This window comes from Xiphophorus hellerii, chromosome 14 (assembly GCF_003331165.1).
Source record: "Xiphophorus hellerii strain 12219 chromosome 14, Xiphophorus_hellerii-4.1, whole genome shotgun sequence".
In the NCBI taxonomy this organism is placed as follows: Eukaryota; Metazoa; Chordata; class Actinopteri; order Cyprinodontiformes; family Poeciliidae; genus Xiphophorus; species Xiphophorus hellerii.
Genome location: NC_045685.1, coordinates 24067877 through 24087187, shown reverse-complemented (window position 1 = coordinate 24087187; position 19311 = coordinate 24067877). Strand labels below are relative to the sequence as shown.

The 19311-nt window shown below is 40.8% G+C and overlaps 4 protein-coding genes and 1 long non-coding RNA gene across 22 annotated transcripts in view; 4 read left to right on the top strand and 1 right to left on the bottom strand.

Annotated features, from left to right (window-relative positions):
* Window positions 1-19311, top strand: part of LOC116733095 (oocyte zinc finger protein XlCOF6-like) — a 778765-nt gene that overhangs the window by 294931 nt on the left and 464523 nt on the right. The window lies entirely within an intron of this gene.
* LOC116733104 (gastrula zinc finger protein XlCGF8.2DB-like) overlaps window positions 1-19311 on the top strand; it is a 570370-nt gene that overhangs the window by 285698 nt on the left and 265361 nt on the right. The gene's annotated exons all lie outside the window — the stretch shown is intronic.
* LOC116733103 (immunoglobulin superfamily member 3-like) overlaps window positions 1-19311 on the bottom strand; it is a 919724-nt gene that overhangs the window by 661778 nt on the left and 238635 nt on the right. For 7 of the 8 annotated variants that reach the window (XM_032583812.1, XM_032583811.1, XM_032583818.1 and 4 more), the window contains one exon: window positions 7666-8028. In XM_032583812.1, coding sequence (XP_032439703.1) covers window positions 7666-8028 — 363 coding nt within the window. Of the gene's footprint in view, window positions 1-4127; window positions 4433-7084; window positions 7376-7665; window positions 8029-19311 lie in introns of those variants that run through there. The other variant, XR_004341939.1, reaches the window with a different exon arrangement.
* The window catches only part of LOC116733131 (butyrophilin-like protein 8), a 766651-nt gene that overhangs the window by 672749 nt on the left and 74591 nt on the right, over window positions 1-19311 (top strand). The gene's annotated exons all lie outside the window — the stretch shown is intronic.
* On the top strand, window positions 1812-2999 carry LOC116733164 (uncharacterized). The gene is made up of 3 exons (XR_004341962.1): window positions 1812-1962; window positions 2041-2167; window positions 2315-2999. It is a non-coding gene; the product is annotated as an uncharacterized LOC116733164 (long non-coding RNA).

Below are 19311 nucleotides of genomic sequence, written 5' to 3'. Positions count from 1 at the left end.
AATGCCGAATCAGCTGATTGTTACTGAAACCAAAGATATTTATCTGATGCACAACTTATGTTTACATTCATATCTTTTAAATACTCTTTTGTTGAATTATGTAGATATAAAAATGTCCAATTTATTATTTTCACAGGTATATTTAAACAAACATTTTTATTAATATACATGTTTACCTTCAGTGCTAGTTTGTTGTTTCTTTGTTGAAAAGTTATAAACGTAAATGTTTCATTATAGAATTGTTATTACTTTCAAAGTTTTCTCTTTAAACTTAATGTTTCAACTCAAAACTTCTGATGAGTTTATATTTTTGATAAGCTGCGTTTCTGGTGTGTAGCTGTGAATGGTTGTGGTTTCACACCACATAATGTGTGTGAATGTGTTACAATAAGCTGCTAAACTGAATTTGTCTTTTGGAATAAATAAGATATTGTGAAGTTCAGAATCTGAAGCTCTTAATAAAACATTTATTTTTCTTCCAGCTGCGTCTCCATCTTGCTTCAACTTGACAGAATCTCTCACTGTTTCCTTGTTTCCACTTTAAACAAGGATTCACATTTTACCTGCATTTGGTTCCGTCTGGTTTTCACCTTATAGACATTAATGTCAGATTGTTTCAAGTTCACCTGTGTTCATATTAAAACTTCCATCAAGTTTAATGTTGTCAGCATGTTTTATACTGACATGAAATATAAGTTTTGTTTTGACACTACGCCCTCTATTGGTGAAACGTCACCACAACAACAACATCATACATTGTTTTAAATAATAGAGACAGATTAGAAAATATTTGTTTTGGTGGAAAAAGAAAAAATTAATTTTTAATACAAAAACAGGAAAATCTGGATTTTTGTGTGTTTGCACCCATTTTGATGCTGGGTTTTAATATTTAATTTTAAAATATATAAATTCAATTATGTAAATATTAAATTTGTGAATTTTGAAAAACAGATACTTCATTTCTTCTGAATTATTCTGACTTGTTTGAAAGTTTAAGAACAAAAACAATTTTAACAGGTGACAGATCTCTGTCAGAGACATCAGAGAAGCTGAAGAGAATCCAGCAGAGCTCTGATTTTATTTTTATTCAGGTTTTGTAGCCATTGTCTAATATGTCTAACAATTCTCCTCACTATTGAACCACTGTTTAATGCCTTAATGCAGTTTATGAATTTTGTTTATCTGAATCAATACCGTTTCAATCAATCAAGTTGATTTGTTTAAAAGGATCTAAGTTTTGTTTTCTGTTCCGTCTCAGCTTGTCTGAGATATTGAGTGTATTTAACACTAGTTTTTCTATTTTTATTTTTTTTTCAGATGTTGATACATAGGTTGCCCAGGCTTCCGGTGGGGACCCTGTTTTAAAGAGGGGGGGTGTTACGGCCCAAGGCTATTCCTTTGGGGTTTAGCATCCCTGCTCCAGATCTTCTGATTGGTGCTGATTGGAAGTGGAGGCAGCTGGCCAGTGTCTCCATGAATGACATCAGATCAGCTTAAAATGCACCACCTTTTTCTCACCAGGACAGCCCTTTTCTTTTTGTCTGTCAACCTCTCCTCTTTTTTCCCCTTTCCTCTCCAACCAGTTATGACTTTTGTTAAATAAATCCTATTTTAAGTTATCCCACGCGTTGCTTCCCTTTCATTTGTTATGGTACCAGAGCCAGACCATAACAATGACTACATGTGGTGTAAATCACTTTGGGGTCCTCTGGACATCATAAAGCACTGTACAAGTACAGGCCATTTACTGTCTTATCGCTGTGTGAAATGCTTTTATTTATGAATTTCAGATAGAACAAGATTTAAGATTCCTGTTTGGCGAAGACACTGCCAACAGATTTTTGGAGAAGTGGCCCACCAGTCTCAAATCCAAGGTTATAAAGGAAAGCCATGGCCTGGTACCTACCACTGAGCTCTTGGATTTATTGCGGAATGCCGAGTTGGCTGCTGAGGCTGAGAATGGTATGTTGGTCCTCTAGAGAATTGTGACAAATTCACATGTTAGTGGGATGATGGTAACCTGAAGCTGTTGGTCTGTAGGTTGGGATAGTGACATGTCTGCTATTTTGCTTCTGCTGCATCTGCTACCACCATCTGCACAAGGACGAAGAGGCCGGGTAAGATGTCTGCATCTCAAGCAGTGGATCACCTCATCAGATTTCTTAAGGTACTGCTAAACAGTTGTTTAAAGATTAAACAAAGCATAATTAAGTCTCTTCATTTTTACAATTCAAAATTTTATTCTGTCTGATCTTCATTCAGAAATTTGTCACTAAATACTTTTGTCATGTGTTTATTTATTTTTTTAATGTAGGTTGGAACCAGTGTACAGAGGCATCTTGACAAAATCATGCAACGTACCCAGCCCTACCTCCTTGCCCAGGGATCCATCCAAAGCAGTATTCACACATTCTTAATTGTGATTGACAACTGTGCTATTCCATGTAAGGCAACATGTTCAGTTGGAGCTCTTGATGAGCTCTTCAAGGCCCATTATGTGTTTGGTACGTCATACAGTGCTCCCTTGACCAACTTCTTCACTTTTCTCCAAACAGTTGTTGTGTTATGTTTTTTCACACAACTGAAAACTTCTCAGTTGATGTGATGCAGGACATTTTTGAAGGTTTTGGCCAGTACAAGTTTTTTAAAGAACACATTACATTGGAGGAACTGAATTTGAGAATATTAACTTTTGACTATGGATTCATGGAAAGGAACAACAGGCCAGTGGCTGTGAATTTATGTGGAGAATCGAATGATCTGGGACTAAATGCAGTTCAATCATGGTGCTTTCTGAAGAATGTTCCTCTCATGTTTGGAGATCTGGTAACATCTGATAATCCACACTGGGGCCTCCTCCTTTTACTACTACAAATTGTAAATATTGTTCTTTCTCCAAGGTCTGTGTGTATATTTAAAACACTTGATTGTGGATCATCACAAACTGTTTAAAAAGTTGTATCCACAGAAAAAACTTTTACCAAAGCACCATTTTCTCATCCATTATCCTAGGTGCATTCAGAAAATTGGCCCTGTACTTCATAGTTGGTGCATGCGCTAAGAAGGTAAACACAATTTTTTAATAAACAGTTAAAGTCATTTAAAAACATTACCAAAACACTCGCTAAAAAACATCAAAATTATATGGCACATGTTTGGGAAGCTTCATCAACTTTTAATCGATTGGACATTGGACCAGGGAAAATGGTATCTTTAAACATGGTGAAAGGAAGTTCTGACATTTCTGAGGCAGTGCAAGTGTCTCTTGCGGTTCAAGTTATGAAAGTGAACTGGGCAAAACACAGTGAATTTATTTACCGTCCTCTTCTGGTTATTTGTGCTAAAGTTGAATCTGAAATGCCAGATCAAGTCTGTGTTCATAGTTAAAGACAAATTGTTGCTGCTTACATTGCCTTTATGTACAGTAACATTTCATGAACATTTTCATGCTTATGAAGTTACTAAAATGCTGCAAGGTTTTGATGTCAACCATCTATGTTATCTGAAGCCCTTTGACATACAAATGTCATATGAAGCAAATGACACTGCTCTTTTTGTTGCCCCGTATTGCTGTCTTTGGTGAACATTGTTTTGGAGATGGTTAAACAGACACTGTTGCAGTAATTATGCCACTGGATCATAAAGTTGAATAAATGTTGTCACTGTGAACTTAAAACTTTGTGATTATTGTGATTGGTAGATTTTATAAATGTATATGTGTAAAACAAAACTGGAGAAAGAAAAAAAAACAACACAATAAAGTACTTTTTAAGTAAATTTAGTGTAAAAAAACAATATTACTCTGAAGAGTGTAAACAAACAATAGTGTTAAATAATTTGACTCACTGACTTGTTGATTTTGACACTGAAATGAATAAAATTAACTCTGAAAATTTGACACTTGCTATAGAGTACATTTTACACTATTTTCGAGTGGGACCAAATATTATCTGAAACTGTTAAATTCAACTCTATAGGTGTTAAAATGACACTTCATTTATAATTGTGATTCCTCTATGTTTTTACTATCCATTCTACTGTGTTTATTTCTGGGAATAAAAGCTATAAAAATACTCTGCAGCTGATAATCACACTTTAGAAAAAAGCAATAAGGATAATTAAGACAGTAAGATTAAAAATACACTTTTTACAAAATTATGTACATTAAAATTTCCATTGTAAATAAACCCAAAAGATAACATTCACACATAATTACTATGTAAAAATATTCAAGAATAATTAACAGAGAGAGAAGGAGGGCGTGATTTAAGGGTAGATATGAATAAAAATAAGAACATTGAAATGCTTGTGAACTTCAACCTGTGAAGTGACTTTGTGAAACAGTAAGGCTAAAGAAAGGAAACAATATACAAGCATAAATATACATAACAATCAATTTTCCTGTAGCCACATAAATGATTCAATGATTAAACTCCTCTGTCAGGATCTGTGTTTTTCTGTGTTTAGTTAGAGTTTTCTGTGTCCTTAAGTCTCTTCGTTGTCCTGTCCTCCCCTTGATTGTTCCCAGGTGTGTCTCGTCTCTGTGATTACCCTCCTGTGTATTTAACTCCACCTGTGTTCCTTGTTCCTCGTCGGGTCCTCGTCAATTTTTCGTCAATGTTAGCTTCTGTGTCGTCAGTGTTTCCTTGTGCCTGTTGCTCGTTGTTTTGGACTAAGTTTCCGCATTAAATCGTCATTTTTCATCATTCCTGGGTCCGCTGCCTCTGCCTCACCACCTCACCCGCACCACTTCATGACAGTAGGACCCGACCAGACCGAACGGTGAGGCACGCTATTTTTTCTTTTCACCATGGACCCAGAGGAGTTAAAGGAGCTAACGGACACGATCAGGGAATATAAGGAGGCGATGGCCAAACCATACGCTGCCTGCAGACGGCTCGGTTTCGCCATCCGCTTGGGGCTCCTACTGGACTACTGGGTTCCTCGTTTTCCGCACCCGGGGTTGGTGGAGTTGCAGAGGGAGGCAGAGTGGGAGCGTATGGCGGCTCTAGCCGTCATGGCTGGCGAACCTCTGCCTCCCAAGCCGCACAGTTTCTCCGCCAGCCCAGATCCTGCTCCAGTTCCGGGACCAGCACCTCCAGCTCCACCTCCGCTGTCAGCCCGGAGACGGCGACGTGAGCCGCCGGCAGACCCGGCCCCTCGTCGCTTTCCGGAGCCGCCACCTCCACGGTCAGCCCGGAGACAGCGACGTGAGCCGCCGGTGGACCCGGCCCCTCGTCGCCTTCCGGAGCTGTCACCCCCGCAGCCGGCCCCCAGGCTTCGCTCCGGCTCACCTCCGCTGCCGTTTCCAAGGCTTCGCTGCGGCTCGCCCCCGCAGCCGTTTCCAAGGCTTCGCTGCGGCTCGCCCCCGCAGCCCTTTCCAAGGCTTCGCTGCGGCTCGCCCCCGCAGCCGGTTCCCAGGCTTCGCTGCGGCTCGCCCCCGCAGCCGGTTCCCAGGCTTCGCTGCGGCTCGCCCCCGCAGCCGGTTCCCAGGCTTCGCTGCGGCTCGCCCCCGCAGCCGGCCCCGAGGCTCCGCTCCGGCTCACCTCCAGCCGGCGCACCCGAGGCCGAATCAGCCGGCGTTCCAGCCGGCGCACCCGAGGCCGAATCAGCCGGCGTTCCAGCCGGCGCACCCGAGGCCGAATCAGCCGGCGTTCCAGCCGGCGCACCTTCCGAGACTCCCAGTGTTCCTTCCGAGACTCCCAGTGTTCCTTCCGAGACTCCCAGCGTTCCTTCCGAGACCCAGACTCCCAGCGTTCCTTCCGAGACGACTCAGACTCCCAGCGTTCCTTCCGAGACGACTCAGACTCCCAGCGTTCCTTCCGAGATGACTCAGACTCCCAGCGTTCCTTCCGAGACGACTCAGACTCCCAGCGTTCCTCCTGAGACCCTGACCTCCAGCGTTCCTCCTGAGACCCTGACCTCCAGCGTTCCTCCTGAGACCCTGACCTCCAGCGTTCCTCCTGAGACCCTGACCTCCTGCGTTCCTCCTGAGACCCTGACCTCCTGCGTTCCACCCGAGACCGAGACTCCCTGCGTTCCACCCGAGACCGAGACTCCCTGCGTTCCACCCGAGACCGAGACTCCCTGCGTTCCACCCGAGACCGAGACTCAGACCCCCAGTGTTCCACCCGAGACCCCGACCCCCAGTGTTCCACCCGAGACCCCGACCCCCTGTTCTCCACCAGAGACCCTGCCTCGAGGGGCTCGTCATCGCCGTCTGTGGGCGGCCCCCGGGACTCCCCATTGCCACCTCCAGCGCCGCGGACGGCCGCCGGACCGCCTCCGTGGTTCCCGCCTCCAGCGCCGCGGACGGCCGCCGGACCGCCTCCGTGGTTCCTGCCTCCAGCGCCGCGGACGGCCGCCGGACCGCCTCCGTGGTTCCCGCCTCCAGCGCCGCGGACGGCCGCCGGACCGTCTCCGTGGTTCCCGCCTCCAGCGCCGCGGACGGCCGCCGGACCGCCTCTGTGGTTCCCGCCTCCAGCGCCGCGGACGGCCGCCGGACCGCCTCTGTGGTTCCCGCCTCCAGCGCCGCGGACGGCCGCCGGACCGCCTCTGTGGTTCCCGCCTCCTTTGCCTCCGCCCACCCTGTGGGTAGTTTTTTGTTTCTTTTTGGACTCTTGGCCCTCCCGGTGTTTCCGCCCACAACGGTGGGTTGTTTTGTGTTATTTTGGACTCTGGCCCGCCGTCCAGCGCCCCTCCACCCACCCTTGTTGTGTTTTTGTTTTGTGGGCGTCTGGTAGCCGCCCTTGAGGGGGGGGTACTGTCAGGATCTGTGTTTTTCTGTGTTTAGTTAGAGTTTTCTGTGTCCTTAAGTCTCTTCGTTGTCCTGTCCTCCCCTTGATTGTTCCCAGGTGTGTCTCGTCTCTGTGATTACCCTCCTGTGTATTTAACTCCACCTGTGTTCCTTGTTCCTCGTCGGGTCCTCGTCAATTTTTCGTCAATGTTAGCTTCTGTGTCGTCAGTGTTTCCTTGTGCCTGTTGCTCGTTGTTTTGGACTAAGTTTCCGCATTAAATCGTCATTTTTCATCATTCCTGGGTCCGCTGCCTCTGCCTCACCACCTCACCCGCACCACTTCATGACATCCTCAGCAGAACCTGATGGCCTGCAGAGGAGCTGATGCAATCATTGCAATCAAGTTGTTAGAGCAAAGTCACATTCAAGTCATGGAGGATGTTGAACTCTGAGGATCAAGGTTGGGGATCTGAACTAGAACCGTCCTTAACCCTCACTGTGAGTTCGGTGATCTGTTCATCTTCTGCTTTGTTAAATAGAGACACCAACCAATAATCAGTGCAGCGATCAGAACGGCTACAACAATCAGTCCAACATGTTTGTTTCTGCTTCCATCTTCTTTTCTTTCCTCCTCGTTTTCTGTAAAACAGAATCAGAGCTGAAGGTCAGAATCCATTTCTCTTCATCTGCTGCTCTCAGACCAGCTGCTTTCTGCAGCAGCTTTAGAAAACAAACATCTGGTCTGACAGGTTCACTGCAGAACCAGAACCACATCTGGCCTTAAAGGGATATTCCCCCTTAGATTAGCCACAGCCCCCACAGAGACTCTAAAGACATTTTCACCTTTAAGAAGATTCACTGATCTGAACATTAAAACACTTTATGCAGCTTCCTTCTTTCACTGGAATATAGAAACCATGAAAACTCACCTGGAGGAGGCGCTACATCCAGGAAGACGATCCCGATGGGGTCAGAGGTCAAAGCGCGATTCTTCCTGCCGGTTGCTTCTCTCTGGAAAACTCGACACTCGTATTTTCCCGAGTCGCTGGTCGTCACGTTGCTCAGAAGCAAAGACACGTCTCCGTCCTTCATCCATCTGTCCTGCAGCTCCACCCGGTTCGTAAAAGATGGATGCTGGTTCTCTGGGTCAGACTGCTCATCTCTGAACAGGAGGACATAATCTGGTTCCAGGTCCAGTCGGGTCCACTTCACAGCCACAGCAGGTTTGTTGTTGTGGTGTCGGCATGGCAGAGAGACGTTCTGTCCAGGAACAGCTGAGATGTTTTTATGAACTACAGGACAGAGAAAACAGAGCAGAAAGGTCAGAGGTCAAAGTGAACCGGTCCACTTCCACAGCAGCAGCAGAGACCAAGGGGAGACACTGGACTCTGACCTGGACTGGAACAACAGATCTGGACCTTAAAACAAGAACTGTTGTTAGAATCAGAAATAATCTGCTTCAAATTATCTAACAAGGATTTTTGTTATTTGTTGATGAATGTATTTTATTCAGTTATTCAAACTTTTCTGTTGGTTTAATCCTTTTATGATTTAATATATTTTAATCATCATAATGAATGAACTCAAACACAAGGCTGACATGTAGAGTTAAACTGTTTCTGCTTGAGTTTCTACTTTCTGTCCTGCTGACAGTTTGATTCTCATGATGAGAACAGAAGCATCAGGATTTACATTCAGTAACTTTTCACATAACAGGAATATTTCTGACAAAAGTCCAGTCCTTTACATCAGTGATCCCCAAACCCCGGTCCGTGGACCAATTGGTACCGGGACGAACCAGAAATAAATATTTGCGTTTTATGTATTATTGGAGTCTGGAGGATCTTTTATTTTGAAAATCCTTTAACCGGAGTCAGAAACAGATCAGATGTTTTTGGAAAGTTTCTTTATGAAGGGAAAAGGCCCAGAGAAGAGACAGGAGGATGGATTTATCCCGGCAGGTGATTCCCACAGTCCAAGCTCTGCATGATTTGGTGACCGGATGTTAATGAGGCAATGAAGCTTCAAACTGCTTCGCCACTAGAGACCAAGAACCCTGAGCATCAGCAACACTTCCGGTGTTATTGTCTCTCATCTCTCCCAGATAGAACCGACTGGTTGCAGAGAAACAAGCTCAGGGCTCCTATTAGTCGTTATTGTGAGTTAAAATTTTCACGAAAGTAAAATGTTCGTTTTTGTGGCGCATCTGTATCTTATTTTGAAGGGATATGTAAACGTTACCATAGCGACCAGAGACAGAAACCGTTAGGGCAGCGGCGGAGACGAGGAGAGGAGTAGATCTTTAGGTCTGGTTCACACGGCACGATTTTAGGATTGTCGGCCGATTTTCCAAACCTCTGTGACCACAGAGCCGATAAAAGTCCAACATGTTCGGTCGGTTCGTGTGTCCAGCCACACGGCAGGAGCAACACACCACACGAACCGGTTCCACTCACGAACATCCCGGTTCCAGAAGAAAATCCAGTAAAACCCCCAACATACCACACATGAATTTAGAATAATCAAACATGGATGACGATGTAGAAGCAGCAGTGATAGTTTGTGGCTCATTTTAAGCGATAAAAGACGAAACAAATAGAAAAGGCGTTTGATAAAAGATGGCGGGAGCAGCCGCTCTATTTGCTGCTCTATGATTTAACATAACTATGTTTTTTCATAGTTAACATTTTTAATTGAATAAACATCCATGTTTATTAAGCACATGATAGTTTACACATATCATCTCCGTTATCCACCGGACTCTCGGTTGCCATGTCAGCTGTTTGGGATTCTCCTCCGTTCTTACGTCACTGCGCTTTCTGATTGGCTACCTGTCACATTCAACATTCAGCAGGTTGCGTTTTCACTCCCAGTTAGGGAAACCAGAGTAAAAAATTTAAAATTGTGCCATGGGAACTAGGCTTTAGCTTACATACCAACATATCTAACAACCCCCCCCCCCCCCCCCCCCCCCCCCCCCCCCCCCCCCCCTCACCCACCCTCCCCCCCGCTCCCCCCATGTTAACTTCAGTTGTCATAAAAATCTATAAATATATTAAATATGACTTAAAAGAAATTTGACTTTGTAATGAAGCACCTTGAAATTAGGCCTCCGTCTCTTTAAAAATTCCTCCTCTTCCTGAAACTCCACCTTCAGGAAGTCATCAGAATAGCACTCCTCTATTAAACTTTTAATGTTTTTACCAGTGTTGCACTGAGAAGTAGCTCCTATAATGAGATCAGCTGATGTTCCACCAGATGTTTGCTAATTGGTGCCTCTGAAGGAGCTCAGTGGGCTGCTCAGTTTGGAAGCTGCAGCTCTGAGGAGGAGCTGCGCCTCAAAGGCGGGGCTAGGTCCACCCAGGCATTTTGAACAGCTGTATGGATGCCATAGAGATTAAATGATTTCTTAGTCATGCATGAAAGAATCAAAGCAATACTCCAGGTATGTTTTTGATCGGAGTATAACATTATAACATGATGTTAAGCTCAAAAAAGTTGATTTTACATAATACCGCCCCTTTAAATGTTCGTATGTCGCACCATAAACTCACCAGTAACGTTGAGTCGACATCTTCCAGAGTTGAATCCATCTTCAGTTTTCACGTCACACAGATACAGACCAGAGTCTTCAGTCCTCAGGCTGGACACATGGAGTCTGATTCGTCCTTCTTTGAGGACGTCTTTGTCACTCTGGACTCGTCCTGAAAACTGTTCATGCTGAGAATCTGGAATCTCATCACCATCACCATGAACATATATTACCCCTGACTTTACTGATGATCTAAATTCACAGGTGATGAACAGTTGGCTCCAGAATCCCTGAGTCTTGGTGGGGAAGGTCCACTCCAGAGTGATGCTGTGGTTCTCCTCTGCCTGATAGCTGCTCTGTGTCACATTCACTACAAATGTTGCTGCTGAGGAGACAGAGAGGGAAAGAGAGGAGCAGACACACTGAGAACTGGAACATGGGAGTCTTTCAGCTCCATCTAGAGAGCTTTCTGTCACAAAGACAAGATGGAGACTGACCACAGAGACATGAGCTGAGGATGAGGAGCAGCAGGATCCTGGAGATCATCTTCATCCTGAGAGAGGAAGAGGAGGAGAGGCAGCAGAACATCAGGAACATCATCACTAACAATACAAGGAACATCTGGATTCCTGCTGCAGATTTAACTTTATTTAGAAACAGATCAATACTGCCACCTTGTGGTAATAAACCTATACAGCCGTCAGACAACAGAACATGTTTTTATTCTCTGCTCCTTCTGAAACTTTTATTCTGAAATATTTTATTTAGATTGTTTATATCTAAATAAAATATTTAGATTATATTCTCTGAGCCTTCTTGTAATTTTGATGATTATTATTTACAGACAATTAGAAAACTGCATAAGACCAATAAAAACATAAATATCCTAAACAGAGATATCAGGTTTCTGAAAAGACTTTTAATTTCTATCCAGTCAGTTTCACTTTGGACTTTAATCAACTTGGTTTCTGGTTCTCTTCATTCTTCCTCCAAACTCTGGAACCTTCATTTCTGAATGAAATACAAACTTTACTTTCATCTGAAAACAGGACTTTGACCCACTGAGCAACGGTCCAGTTCTTCTCTTCAGGTAAGATGTTTGTATCTAGGATTGTCTCTGGTGAATCCTGTGTGAAGGAGTGAACTGAGTCTGCTCTGAATCCAGCATCAGTTCACTCCTTCATCCTTGTGAAACGCATCGAAATGTGAGAGAGGTTTTTAGACAATCCTCTCCAGGCTGCAGTTTTCCCTGCTGAACATTTTCCACATGTCGTGGTGTGGAGAACAGGATGGAGACACATCCTGTCTGAGTTTGAAACCTGAGACATGTTGGACAAAAGTGTCAAACCAGAGACACGAAACTTTCAGCTGCAAGAAATAATAACAAGTTACAGAAGATTAAAAGTTATTATTACAGATAGATGAACTGGAAAACATGGTTTCAGGACTTAACTGTCGTGTTTTACACTTATTCACAAGAAACGTGTATTTAACTAAAAGGTTTTATCCAACTAACTCTAAATTATAGACAAACAGATCCACATATAATAAACTTACTCTGTTAGTTTTCTTCTTTATCAGCCTCCATATTTTGTTGCTTTGTCAACTTTTGTGTCCAGGTCTCTGCATAACGTTGCTGCTGATCTCTAAAGCTACAGTTTAGATCTAAACTAACAGACAGACAAATAATTTCAGTTATGCTTTTAGAGGCGGTCGAGGGATCAAACTCCTACTCACTTTAAGAACTCCTCCTAATGCCGGACATTCTTTACGTTCATTACTGTCTCCCTGTTGCAGAGCATAAAGCCGGACTTGTCCTGAATCAGGGAGTGTCAATTCCTGCTCCGTTAGACTCTGAGGAATGAGTTGCAGCAGGAGGAACAAAGCAAAGCAAAGCAAAGCAAAGCGAGCGGAAGCGGTGGAGCTGAATGATGTCAGTCGTGAAAGCTGCCAACAAACTTTGATTTGATTCCTCAACCCTCTGTTATTGGAAGCGGAGCTTCACTCCGGCGGCGTGGGAGGAGTTAAACACGTGACTCTGCCCACAGCTCAAATCACACCAGCAGTTTTACTTTTACTTTTGATGTTACAAAAAAAATTAAAAATTAAAAATACCAATCTTTGCTTTATTAAACCCAAACCCATAAAACATTGCTCATCATTTCTCTTCAGTCCAATCCGAAGGTCAAATTTCTTAATTCAATTCAGTTGATTTATAAAACGCTAATTTACAAGACCATTTACAAAAAAGTCATTTCCATTCTACTTATCAAACAACGTAGCAATTTAAATGTATTAAAGTCAGTAAAAAAAACAAAAAGTTAAGTTAACCGAGTTAAAAATGCAGAATGCATCAAGTCATTGACTCGTCATTGACTTGACTTGTTTATACGCTTCTCCTTCTTCAAATTACTTTAACCCTACAATGACTGAATTTATCCATATTTTCAGGGGAAACCGGTGGAACCAACATGTGCATTTGCTGCTTTCTTTCTTTGTTTCTTTCTTTCTTAGACTAGGACCATCACATAATGAATAACCTCGCTGATTGAACTCTGAAATGAATAAAAAGTCATTCAGTTAATCAATCAGTTACTCAGAATCAGCACAACATTGACTCTTTCCATCTTTAAGATGACTAGAACAAACTCCTCACTGTTGAATCCGCGGTGTTGGCATCACTTTATTACAAATGATAGTAAATAATTGGAAATGTAGAAATATAATTCTACCAATATAGAATTTAATCCTCTATTACCGGACACAACTGGAACTCCATAAAGTCTCGTAGTAAAAGTCACATTAAGACACATTCAGAGCGCATCATGCTAAACCGATCCTCCGCACGAAACCATCCTCCAACATTTGTTTATCACGTCAGAATTTTAACAAGAAAGAAAAACACAGAGTACAACCGGTAAAATTGTTGTGTTATTAGATGCAGGTCACAACAGTTGGAAGTGAACATTTTATCTTTAGGGTTTTATGTAACAACGTACTAATAAGCTACATTATTGTTGGTGAATAATATCACAGTGAACACAGATCCTAATCATCCATCACTAGTGGATCTGCTCTTCTCTTCTTCTGCAGCCCCTGGATGAACAGGAACAACTGATGTTTGTTCGTTCTGTAGGACACAATTTCCCTTTAAGGAGAAAAAAATCAAAGTTTAGTTTGTTTTACATTGTTGTTTTTCAGCACACGCAAATGATAGAGCGCTTAATAAATTAAAATAAAAGTTGTTCATTTACATTATATTCATTTAGACCAAAAAGGAAAGTTATTAGTTATACTCTAGAATTCAGAGTAGAATTCAATTTTTAACGAGATCCAAATTTTTTAAAGTTTTTGACAAACCTTAAAGTGTCTTCAGCTCGTGGAGCCGTTTCAGTGAAGTTAGCGTTCATGGAGGGAAACTTGCTGTTGCTGTTCTGCTCGGTCAGAATGTTGCTGATGTAAGAAAAATCTGCTGTCATGTCATGAGCTGAAAAAATAAAATAAAATTAACAACCATGTTTGCAAAAAGAAGTGGCAAGACCGTATTTTCACTTAAGACTTACAAAATAGTTTCATGATTTTGGTTATGCCTGTAGAATTTAAACTGAGGTAACACTGAACAATGAATCGTTGGGTAAATAGTTTGAAAAAGAGAAGATATTAAAGACACGCTAACCTAAATGGCTGCAAATGCATCCATTGTTGAAAATGAATCAAACTCATGTGTAATGTTTCACCTCTCTGCAAAACTTTTGAGTCACTAAGCTTTATTCTTTTTTAAACCCTTGCTATTTGATCAGTTTGATTTTAGAAGGGGAACAATGACATTTTTTATATAACAGAAACATAAAATTTACTCTTTTTACATCTTTAAGATAACTAGAACAAGACTCACTGTGTACATTGAGGGCGATGAGTTCAGCCAAAAGTAAAACATTCAGGATTCCCAAACAGACAGCCGCACGGAGGCAGAGCCTCTCTGTGGAGCTGTTCGAACCTTAACAAAAACCTCAACCTTAGCAAAAACCTCAACCTTAGCAAAATTGAATTCAATACATACTAGATTTCTCTGTAACTTCGTTCTTACCTATGTGATTAGTTGCAGTTTGTCCAACAGGTTCCATATTGACGTAAATTTCCTCCATCGCTTCAGACTCTGTGCTGGCTTTAAACATTGACTATAAAATCCACAGCAGTAGTGGAACTAAGTGGAAAAAAAACTGTGGGAAAGAGATGAGATGTCTGGTGTTCAACAAAACAAAAGGTAAACGTATTTTAGAGATAATGACCAAATAAAGAAATTCATGAACGCAGATTCATTATTAGTTTCTTAAATATCTTACACAACATAAAATTCTTGAAGGTTTCAATAGTTTCATAAGTTCATATTTGCTGATTCGGTTCTGTATCAACGAATATTTATTTATCATTTTTCTTTATTTTCCTTCAGCTTGGTTAATCCTACTCATAATAAACACATTACACTTTTCCATGGGTGAAAAAATAATTGACTCTTTCCATCTTTAAGATGACACAAAAATTAAAAATAGTTTTAAATCACGGATATAAGGATGAAAAAATACATCTGATGTTGTGATGTTCTTGCTTCATCTTGCTCCTGCGGATGGCTGTGTCCAAAAATATTTCCTAAAGATTAAGAAATTGTTGGAGCAGATGCCCAACAGTTTTACAGCTCTCATGCTGTCCTGATAACTAGTCACAGCCTTGCTCTCGGTAAAAACAACTATCATCTTTGTATTTTGCTTTCTAAATCCTCTTTTAACCCTGTTTCTTGTCCAGTAGCAGAAACACTTACATTAAGAAACCACAGGTGTTGAACTGAAATCCTCCTTTAGTCCAGAAAATGTAAAATCCCTGAATTGCATTATTACAAAACTTATAAACCGTTGGATCGAATAATTATGGAATTGTACGTATTTATTCATATTTTAAAGATATGTACTTTTAGGACTGCCATCTAGTAAAAACAAGCTGCATGAGCTGGCTAGTACTGTCTAAACCTCAGTCACCATATCTTCTAAAACAGCCATGAGGCAGATCAACAGTTTGACAAACGGTTTGCTTTGTGAAGCACCGCCTCACTGGGAGGGAATCAAAAGGCTAACATGCCAATCAGGTGCAAGTTGGGCGGGTTGAAGTAAGAGAAACCCGATACTGCATTCAAAGCATGATGAAGACCAGCAAGCAAAACATCAGAGTTCAGGAGATACAAGATAGAAAATTTGACTGAATCAAGACATTGCCCAGAAGTTCAGACTGGGAAGCTAACTGGCACATTGCTAGCTAAGTATGTGGAGCAGAAAAATAGGTCGTATTTACTTTAATTTATGCAAACCAATTGCCTGAAAAGATTCAATTACTGCTACATATAAAAGACAAGTGTAGTTACACCGTGTGATTTTGGCAAACAATATTCTTAAACTCATCCAAAATATTATTCTCCATAAAGCTTCTTTTATTTTCTGCTTACAGCAGCAGCAATATATTTGCTACATAGATTAAAGATTCATGGTCTCATTATTTGACATGGTTGTTCTGTTCAAAACCTTTTGGTTTGCTTGAGCAGAAATGGTGTAGTGTCTGGGCATGTTAAAATGTTCAACTTTTACCGCCCTAAATCCTCATTACTTTCAAATAATTCACTTTTTTAATTTTATTTTACTTGTTGCATGGACTCAACTTAAATAGATTAACTTATAAAGCTTTTTTTTATATATATCCAAATGTTCCTGCCACTTGTTTAAGATGAGTACAAACAACAAGTCGATGATAATTAAGTGATGTTCGCTCGAACTTTTTGTTTAAGTCTAATGTTTTATTTTACAGTGAGGAAGGCCGGAGTCTAGCTTTAGCAAATGGCTGAAGGCGTCTGATCCGCTTCAAACTCAGTACCTGTTCGCTCCAAGGCAAAACTTTGTTAAGGTTAAATTTAGTCGGCTAAAGAAAGTCAGACGGTTTATTCTCCAACCTCAGAAATCCCTTGAGGTTGTCAAGTTTCTTGTTTGATCAGATCTTGTTAGTCAGTATGATCACTAATTAACGGTTGATTCTTTTGTATCTAGATGCAATGTAATCATTCAATTCATAATTGAAGTTTTATTATCGGGATGCAGCAGATTAAATATTTCATAGTATATTTCACTGATTCCTTTCATACAGTCTAAACTCCCTGAAAAAAAAGACCTTTCAGAGAAATATAATTTTGATTGCTTTGAGTTTAATGATATTTTACTTAATCTGACTGATATGATCTTCTTTAGCGCATACTGATGCTTTGCATTGATCATTTATAAGCTTATCAATTACAAGAGGTGTTGTACTGTCTGTTAGAGAACATTAGTGAACAGCATCATTAGGACCAAGGAACAAAAGCTGCAGATCATTTTTAAGGTAACAAAACAATTCACCATGTTGTGAGCAACTCTTGGAGCATGGCTGTGTAGTGAGTATGTTTAATTTTAATTTTTAGGTAAAGTGTACCAATAGCAAATTTAGTCAATGTTATTATAAGTTGGGCTAGCTGTCAGAAGATGTAAGTAAGTCTCAGTGAGAGGGAGTATTTAAGAAAAAACACAAATTCACTGATTTAATTGTTGGTTGATAGCCAGCATATATTTAAATTTGTGCAACAAACACCAAAAGAAAAAAAACTATATAAAAACGGAATGGCTATTCAGTTTGATAAATAAATCAATATATTATATTGAATAAATCAATATAAATCCAAGGGCACACATTAAAACATCAAATCTAAATAAATAATATGAATTATATTAACTATTTTAATACAGACTGATGGTTCACATTGATCATTTAAAAGTTTTAATAATGAAAAATTTAAAAAATTAGAGGTGTACTATATTTTGTTAGTGAACACACTAAAGTGTGTAAGATAATGGGTGGAGGGAAAGCTGAAAGATACATATGAGCAACCTCACCGAGGCCTGTTTAGTCCCTGTGAGATATTCTTAAGAAGTACGAGTACAAATGAGGAACATTTCGTGAAATGTATTACTCTAGCAAGTGTTACAGAAAAAAAATCTATGAGTTTAAATGTATTTAAATCAATATTTACTATTTTGGAGAAAACATGAAGCAGTGGGAAGATCAGCGTTGATTCAACAGTAAGAAAAAGATTGAACAAAATCATTTCCAATGATGCCGGACCAAATTCTGGAAAAGTCTGGACAAATTCTTTAACTGCGGAAAGATAAAAGTTAAATTTGAGCAGCCTCACGTAGGCCTGTTTACTGTCTGTCACATGTTCTTCAGAAGTACGTGTACAAATGAGGAACATTTACTGACATGTTTCACACTAGCAAGTGTTACAGAAAACAAAATCTATAAGAGTTTAAAATTTAAGTGATGAAGGAAATCACAAACTCATAGTCAGCACTGACTAGTCGTGCTACCATAAAATAAAGCAGTAAAACAGTTAAAACTCTAGGCTTTCTGTAGAGGTATGTGTTCAGTCTTACGGGTGCACACACACACACACACACACACCCACACACACACACACCCACACACACACACCCACACACAGATGACAGGTGAGGCCTGTCCGGTATTCTGTCACAAACTCATAGTCAGCATGAGAGAGTCGGACAGATGGCAGGAACCCTTTTCCCGCGCAGATCCCGAGCTGATAATCGATGACGGTTTGAAAATCTGTTTTCCGGAGACATAGAGTTTCCTTGCAGGCCATCTGTGTAGACCCTCAGGTCAAGAGAATCGCCTACCTAGGGTTTTTTTTTTAGCCCGCACACAGATGACAGGTGAGGCTTGTCCCGTATTCAGTCACAAACTCATAGTCAGCATGAGAGAGCCGGACACACACGCACAAACACCAAATGGCTTAGTGAGAAAAACCGGAGGTAACTACAACATTCTATTTAAATATACTATATTATTATATTATTCTCAATTATCTAACACTTATTGTTTTTCATACTTTCATTATATTATTCTTAAAACTCATAATGTTTTTTCATACTTGTACTATTTTTAAAACACATAGTGGGAATAACAGTTGTCGTAACAGGTGTGTGTGGGGGATGGGTGGGAAAGGGTGGGGAGGGGGGTGGATATTAATAGCAATTAATGATTAGGGTCATAAATCACTCATCCATCAAACTCCGATTAAATTTTGACAGAAGGGTGCCCATATCGTCTCTCTGAAAATGAACCAGAGGCATGCTGGGAAATATAGTGACAAAACTGAACTGAACTTGAGATGTTGCTGAGTAAACTTGGCCTGCAGTGATGAAGGAAATGAGATCATCTGATTTAGTGTAGAATTAAGGTTCTTCAGCCACATAAACTGTAAAAGAGACGTGATGAATAGAGACAGTTTCTCTTCTCCTTTGTTGAGGTTCCTGACTCAGCCGAGTCAGAGCTGAGTTCTCTTTATGCTACATACACTTTGTTTATGTCACTTGATGACACTGGGAACCTAAAATCCCTGTGGTGAAAACATGATGTGAAGTGTATCGTCTCCCAAACCTCATGATAAATGTTTCATCTGTAGGTTGGAGATTAACAAGCCTTTAATGTAAAACCAAAAGTTAGATAATATTGTTTATTTATTTTTTTGGTCGTATTATTTTCAGCATAAAATAGAAATACCAAAGTATTAACTTTTCCTTGTTATAAAGTCAGAGAAAGAATTTCATCACATATATGGATGATTTAACTCTGGTTGTCACTGATAATAGATCTATAGATCTATAGATTCACTAACTGTGTGAACAATCTACTTTTTATGTTAACATGAAAGTGAATTATTTATTTTAATTGGAGAAATGAGAGAAAACTGTATTTTTCTGTTACAAACAGATGCAATAAATATATTTGGTCAGCAAACATGAAAACATGGAGGATCTGAATGAACTCATTCAGTTCAATGAATCAGAAAAACTGATTCCTCTGAGAATCAACAGATCAACTGATCTCTGTGAGAGGAAGAAATCTGTTAAATGAATCAACAACTAGAGCAGGGGTGGGCAATCCTGGTCCTCGA